The 7,174-nt window shown below is 45.4% G+C and overlaps 2 protein-coding genes across 2 annotated transcripts in view; both read right to left on the bottom strand.

Moving 5' to 3' along the window:
- Positions 1 to 1,224: 1,224 nt before the first annotated feature.
- LOC108803225 (gastrula zinc finger protein XlCGF57.1-like) lies at positions 1,225 to 4,426 on the bottom strand. The gene is made up of 6 exons (XM_018575066.1): positions 4,349 to 4,426; positions 4,047 to 4,217; positions 3,404 to 3,542; positions 1,746 to 2,771; positions 1,410 to 1,553; positions 1,225 to 1,301 (listed from the first exon to the last, which is right to left on the bottom strand). Exons 1-6 carry the CDS (start codon positions 4,424 to 4,426, stop codon positions 1,225 to 1,227), a joined length of 1,635 nt encoding a protein of 544 aa, XP_018430568.1.
- A 472-nt stretch (positions 4,427 to 4,898) lies between these two features.
- The window catches only part of LOC108803226 (zinc finger protein OZF-like), a 7,062-nt gene continuing 4,786 nt past the window's right edge, over positions 4,899 to 7,174 (bottom strand). Inside the window, exons 4-5 of the mRNA XM_018575067.1 lie at positions 5,219 to 5,332; positions 4,899 to 4,937 (exon numbers count right to left, since the gene is read on the bottom strand). Coding sequence (XP_018430569.1) covers positions 4,899 to 4,937; positions 5,219 to 5,332 — 153 coding nt within the window. The remainder of the gene's footprint in view (positions 4,938 to 5,218; positions 5,333 to 7,174) is intronic.

Consider the following 7,174-nt stretch of genomic DNA (forward strand, 5'->3'; position numbering starts at 1 on the left):
ATCCACACTCCATTCCCTAAAACCCCCCCCCCCCCATCCACACTACATTCTCTGACAGCTCTCCCCCACCATCCACACTACATTCTCTGACAGCTCTCCTCCACCATCCACACTACATTCTCTGACAGCTCTCCTCCACCATCCACACTACATTCTCTGACAGCTCTCCTCCACCATCCACACTAGACTCTCTGACAGCTCTCCCCCCACTACATTATCTGACAGCTCTCCTCCACCATCCACAAAACATTCTCTGACAGCTCTTCCCCCACCATCCACACTACATTCTCTGACAGCTCTCCTCCACACTACATTCTCTGACAGCTCTCCCCCACCATCCACACTACATTCTCTGACAGCTCTCCTCCACCATCCACACTACACTCTCTGACAGCTCTCCCCCCACTATCCACACTACATTCTCTGACAGCTCTCCTCCACCATCCACACTACATTATCTGACAGCTCTCCTCCCACCATCCACACTACATTCTCTGACGACTCTCCCCCACCATCCACACTACATTCTCTGACAGCTGTCCCCCACCATCCACACTACATTCTCTGACAGCTCTCCTCCACCATCCACACTACATTATCTGACAGCTCTCCCCCACCATCCACACTACATTCTCTGACAGCTCTCCTCCCACCATCCACACTACATTCTCTGAGCTCTCCCCTCACTGTCTATAGTAGCTTCTTCTGCAGGTTCCTCCCAATGTCCTCCTTGCTGTAGAGTGTCCTTCTACACTGATGACTCTTGTAAGTAGTCCCTTCACTTATCATTGATATGATGGGTTAGCACATTTGTTACAGTGATCCTTTCACTGGCTACATCCATATTCATGTTTTTCAGTAGCGCACATACAAATAAGACATGGACCGGGCTCCAGTTATTCTTCCTGAAATTTTATTGCCTTTTAATTGGCACCATTGCATGTTTGTTGTAAACGCATTAGTATGGTTGACCATTTGCACTCCACCTGTTTCAAGGATTGTCAGTTTGTTACTCACCTTTGTGTCCTATCCTCCATCATAACTACTATTGTGTTGCTCAAGTATTAGTTTACTGCTATGATGCTGTCTTTGTAAGTCTGAGTCCAGCTCAGCAATTTTTTTGTTGTTTTAGGACAGAATTGCTATATTATCTAATTCCCACAGGTCTAGAACTATAAAACCACACCCCTCTAATTTCCAATTATAATAATTCCCGCACTTTTATTATGAAGGGCCATTTCGAGAGTGAGTTTTCTGGTGTATAACCAAACTTCCCTTCCTAGAGAAACATTTCCCGCACTCTGCACACGGAAAATAATTTTCACTCATGTGAACACTCTGGTGTCTGAGAAGTCCACTCTTCTGACTAAAACATTTGCCACACTCTGAACAGGAGAAAGGACGCTCACCACTGTGAGTTCTCTGGTGTCTTAAAAGATCTCCTTTCTCGGTAAAACATTTTTCACATTCTAAACAGGAAAAAGGACGCTCCCCCGTGTGGCTTTTCTGGTGTCTAATAAGGTGTCCCTTCTGACTGAAACTTTTTCTGCACTCTAAACATGAAAAAGGGCCATCCCGAGTGTGAATTTTCTGGTGTGCAATGAGATTTCCTTTCCTAGAGAAACTTTTCCCGCACTCTGAACATGAAAAAGTGTTTTCTCCAGTGTGAATGCTTTGGTGTCTTAGAAGCACACTTTTCTGAGTAAAACATTTTCTGCATGCTGAACAGGAAAAAGGACGCTCACCAGTGTGAATTCTCTGGTGTACAATAAGTTTTCCCTTCACAGGGAAACTTTTTCCACACTCCAAGCATGAAAAAGGATGTTCACCTGTGTGAACTCTCTGGTGTCGAAGAAGTTGTGCTTTCTCAGTAAAATATTTTCCACACTCTGCACAGGAAAATGGACGCTCACCTGTGTGACTTCTCTGGTGTATTATAAGGTCTCTTTTCTCAGCAAAACTTTTTCCACACTCTAAACATGGATAAGGACGTTCACCTGTGTGAATTCTCTGGTGTCTTATAAGGTGTCCTTTTTCAGTAAAACATTTTCCACACTCTGAACAAGTAAACGGACGCTCTCCCGTATGTCTTCTTTGGTGTATAATGAGGTCTCTTTTCTCAGTGAAACATTTCCTGCACTCTGAACAGGAAAAGGGACGTTCACCCGTGTGAATTTTTCTGTGTCTTAGAAGTTCTCCATTCCAAATGAAACTTTTCCCGCACTCTGAACATGAATACGACCGCTTACCTGTGTGAATAAGCTGGTGCTTAAGAAGGTCTCCTTTGTCAATGAAACATTTTCCGCACTCTGAACATGAATAAGGACGTTCACTTGTGTGACTTCTCTGGTGCCTAAGAAGACTTGCTTTGTGAATGAAACACTTCCCACACTCTGGACATAAATAGGGACGCTCAGTTGTCTTACTTTTTTCATGTCTAACAGGTGCTATGTTCCCACACACCAAACTTGACAGTGACCTCTGTCCTGTGTGAATTCCGTAACATAAAGATTCCTCGGGATTAGGATATGTTGATCTTTCTGTAGAGTCAGATCTCAGATGTGTATCTGGAGTAACAGTCTGTGATTGGTCGGAAGATTCATCAGGATTAGAGGGATCCATTGATGTCTCTGAATGGGCAGGTCTGTGATGTCTATTATGAGTAATGGGATTCAATCCTGGAGAATGTTGTGTGATGTCATCATCTCCTTCATAACAACCTGTAGATAGAATAAGACGTCTCTCCGTCATATTCCAGACATGTCTTCCATCTGTTGGGAAGAAAGTTATAAATAAATGTTATAAATATTCTCCATGTCTTCCATTAAGTCATATATGTTGTCCTAGAACCTAACAGTATGTCAGAGCTCATGGTAATGGAGAGAGACCTTCATATGGTGTACAGTGTCTCCTCCTCATTTGTTGGTCACATGACGTTATATTGGGGAATGGAGATGGACCTTCATATGGTGTACAGTATCTCCTCCTCATTTGTTGGTCACATGACGTTATATTGAGGAATGGAGATGGACCTTCATATGGTGTACAGTATCTCCTCCTCATTTGTTGGTCACATGATGTTATATTGAGGAATGGAGATGGACCTTCATATGGTGTACAGTATCTCCTCATTTGTTGGTCACATGACGTTATATTGAGGAATGGAGATGGACCTTCATATGGTGTACAGTATCTCCTCCTCATTTGTTGGTCACATGACGTTATATTGGGGAATGGATACATTTGTGCTATTTTTGTTGGACCAAGCTTTACATTTTTTGGTGGGCTTAACTGTGAACCCATCAAATGATTTACTTTTCGCATACTTTAAATTCATGGAATTTAAATAAAAATGTGACCTGTTTCTGCATTTAGTGTTATGTGTATGAAGTGTATGACTTACTTGTGTCCATATGTAGAGAAGATTCCTCTTCTTTACTCTTCACAATCATCTCCCCCTCCTCCATAGACTGTTGAGCTCCACCCACCAATGTCTCTTCTTCTTCTTTAACCTCAACTTTGATGTCTTTCAGTTCTACAGCCTAAACCCCAAACATAGAAGAATACATTTATGAAAAGAAGAATGTCCTCTCAACGCTTGAAATACGTTTTTAGGTCTACATTCTCAGCCGTGTCTACCTGATCATGGTGAGGGATGGTGAGATCTTCCTGTGTGGAATCCCGGGAATACAGAGGACAGGGACATCTCTCTGGTGGGTTCCTCTTACTGGATCCATCTGTAGGAAACACACACACACTGACTGAATACATTGTTTCTATGTGTGTATCAGATGATGGGGGATCTAGGTGGACCCTCCGTACTGCTCTCTCCTCTTACCCGGTGATGTGAGGGGCGGCTCACTCTCCATCACCACGTCCTTGTAGAGATCCCGGTGTCCTTCTAGATACTCCCACTCCTCCATGGAGAAATAGACAGAGACATCCTGACACCTTATAGGAACCTGACACACAATGATACAGTCACCATCCAGACACATCCCTTGTCTGTTCCTGGATCATGTCCCAGAATTCCCGGCACCGCTCACCTCTCCTGTCAGTAGCTCAATCATCTTCTGGGTGACTTTTAGAATCTTCTTGACATTGCGTATCTCTGTTGTCAGGCAGTGAGGTGGAAGCTCTGTGATGGGTGATGTCTCATGTAGACAGCTGTTGGGTGTCAATGGATCACCAGATACTTTCTTCACTACTTTATAATACTGATTAAAGAGAGAAAATAACAATAATCACTACAAACTTCCCAAAATCCTCCTCACCTCTCTAGTTAGGCCTGCATTTTAACTACAGAACTACGTCTGATGTCATGTGACCCTCCCAGAATCCTCCTCACCTCTCCGGTCAGTAGGTAGATGATCTCCATTGTGAAGTTTAATATCTTCTCAGTCATGTGCCTTTGGATTTTGGACATCTTCATACAGCAGATGTGGTCATGTGATGCATTCAGGACTCCCCTCTCTGTCGATGGATAACAAACTGAGAATGATCTGGACTGTCCCGGGATGAATAATATCTACACAGAGTTCCTCCAGAGTTCTGACACCTCAGCCTGCTTCCTAAATTGTTTTTACAAATCTTGTAAATAAGTTTGGCTGAAAGTGTATCTAAAGCCAAGAACAATAATGTTCAGAGGACATTGATGTCTCCCTGACAGCCAACTCCACCAAAAGCGATCTGGACACATCTCTGCTGTGATTGGCGTTTAGGATCACATGACAGAGATAGGACAACCAGTCAGGTTATGGTGATGGGCCAAAGAGAGCCAACAATCCTACGCTAACTATCACTATCCATCAAGTCACCAAATCGGGATCTTCATCCTATGTCCTGTAGGATGACCAACCCTTCTCCTACCTTGATTACAACATGTACAGTACTGTAGATTAGTCGTCTTCTTCTCCATGTCCTCCTCCAGAGAAGACCTGCAGGACAATTCAAAACCGCATCATCAGCGACATTGTTACATTATGTCGCAACGGCTGTGATAAGAAATATTTTGGAGATCAGGAAACTGGTGGTAAATAAGATCTATTTCACCTTGGCGTAACTTGGTCTCAGCTAAGTGCCAACTACCACCCGTGTCCCGGTTCCGTGTTCCCTTCATATCATTGGTTGTCCACAGAGTAATTTGTGCCGATTCCAGTGCATCTTTGTGACAAATTCACGTAGATGTCTGACGTGTACAGGAATCTGTCGTACTCACCAATATTTGTCCTACGGGGTGGTGGAGACACTCTTCAGAAGATGGTCTTTGTGAATTCCCGGGGATGGTGTCCAATTTCTCCCAGTGACCAGAGCTAAGAACCCCGGGCCAGCTCTACGGAAGAGGAATAAACGGCTCTACATTTGGGAAGTATCTGGGTTGCAGATAAAAGACATCACAATGAATATGGAAGAAGTGGATGGGCAGTGTATCTGAAATGATATCTGATTGTCTCCTCTGCTGCCAGTTCCAGCAATGTCCTCCTCTCTACTTCCTCCCAAATCACCTCTCACCCGGAACTTCCTGTCTTTACTTCTCCATCACTTCCTGTCTGCTCCCTATATTATTTCCTGGTATCACTTTCTGTCTGCGCGGTCCTCTCTCAATGACTTAGGACACCTTGTGTAGAACATAAAAACTAAAGCCTGGGACGTTATTAAAAAGACAAGTCCATCGAGTTCAACCGACAGAGAATAGTGAGATTGTGCGTCAGAGGGAAGTGTCAGGGCTTGTTCACACCGAAAGCGTGTGCGTTTCAGAGCGGTTTTGCTACGCGTCCGATCGCACTGCGTGCGGGGGGCGTGGAAGCGGTGCCATTGAATACAATGCACCGCCACCTCCCTCCCGCCCCAAAACGCAAGGGGAAGTTTCTCACCGATGGCTCTGGAACGCACACGGTTTAGGTGTGAACAAGGCCTCAGGGAAGTTGTATATGTAACGTATGTGATATTCTCGGAAGGGACATTATAGATATAGTCCCCATGGAAGATGAAGCTCTTGTATCCTTCAACTAGCTTCTGAGAAGAAGCTTTTCGGCTGCTGCTTAAGCCAGGTGTGCACCGCTTCCTTCACTTCATCATCTGAGGTGAACCTGCCCCTGCCGCTTCCTTTTCTTCATTATCTGAGGTGAACCTGTGACCGCACCGCTTCCTTCACTTCATCATCTGAGGTGAACCTGCGACTGCGCCGCTTCCTTTACTTCATCATCTGAGGTGAACCTGCGACTGCGCCGCTTCCTTTACTTCATCATCTGAAGTGAACCTGCGACTGCGCCGCTTCCTTTACTTCATCATCTGAGGTGAACCTGCGACTGCGCCGCTTCCTTTACTTCATCATCTGAGGTGAACCTGCGACCGCGCTGCTTCCTTTACGTCATCATCTGAGGTGAACCTGCGACTGCGCCGCTTCCTTTACTTCATCATCTGAGGTGAACCTGCGACCGCGCTGCTTCCTTTACGTCATCATCTGAGGTGAACCTGCGACTGCGCCGCTTCCTTTACTTCATCATCTGAGGTGAACCTGCGACCGCGCTGCTTCCTTTACGTCATCATCTGAGGTGAACCTGCGACCGCACCGCTTCCTTTACTTCATCATCTGAGGTGAACCTGCGACCGCGCTGCTTCCTTTACGTCATCATCTGAGGTGAACCTGCGACTGCGCCGCTTCCTTTACTTCATCATCTGAGGTGAACCTGCGACTGCGCCGCTTCCTTTACTTCATCATCTGAGGTAAACCTGCGACTGCGCCGCTTCCTTTACTTCATCATCTGAAGTGAACCTGCGACCGCACAGCTTCCTTTACTTCATCATCTGAGGTGAACCTGTGACCGCACCCCTTCCTTTACTTCATCATCTGAGGTGAACCTCATCCTTCAAGGTCCCACCCCCAGTGCACACAATACTCATTCCGATAACCAATGGATGACTCTCTATGAACCGAGCTCATTCCCATCACCAATGGAGGACTCTCTATGAACTGAGCTCATTCCCATCACCAATGGATGACTCTCTATGATCTGAGCTCATTCCCATCACCAATGGATGACTCTCTATGATCTGAGCTCATTCCCATCACCAATGGAGGACTCTCTATGAACTGAGCTCATTCCCATCACCAATGGAGGACTCTCTATGAACTGAGCTCATTCCCATCACCAATGGAGGACTCTCTATGAAC

This window comes from Nanorana parkeri, unplaced genomic scaffold (assembly GCF_000935625.1).
Source record: "Nanorana parkeri isolate BGI_ZX_2015 unplaced genomic scaffold, ASM93562v1 scaffold3510, whole genome shotgun sequence".
Taxonomy (NCBI): Eukaryota; Metazoa; Chordata; class Amphibia; order Anura; family Dicroglossidae; genus Nanorana; species Nanorana parkeri.

Bases quoted from the DNA above. Each gene is read 5' to 3' on its own strand.
- LOC108803225 (XM_018575066.1), bottom strand. From the start codon at position 4,426: ATGTCCAAAATCCAAAGGCACATGACTGAGAAGATATTAAACTTCACA. The intron at 3,543-4,046 runs GTGAGCGGTGCC...TTTGGGGTTTAG, and splicing joins TTGAGCTACTGACAGGAGAG to GCTGTAGAACTGAAAGACAT. The intron at 2,772-3,403 runs GTAAGTCATACA...TCTTCCCAACAG, and splicing joins TTCTCTACATATGGACACAA to ATGGAAGACATGTCTGGAAT.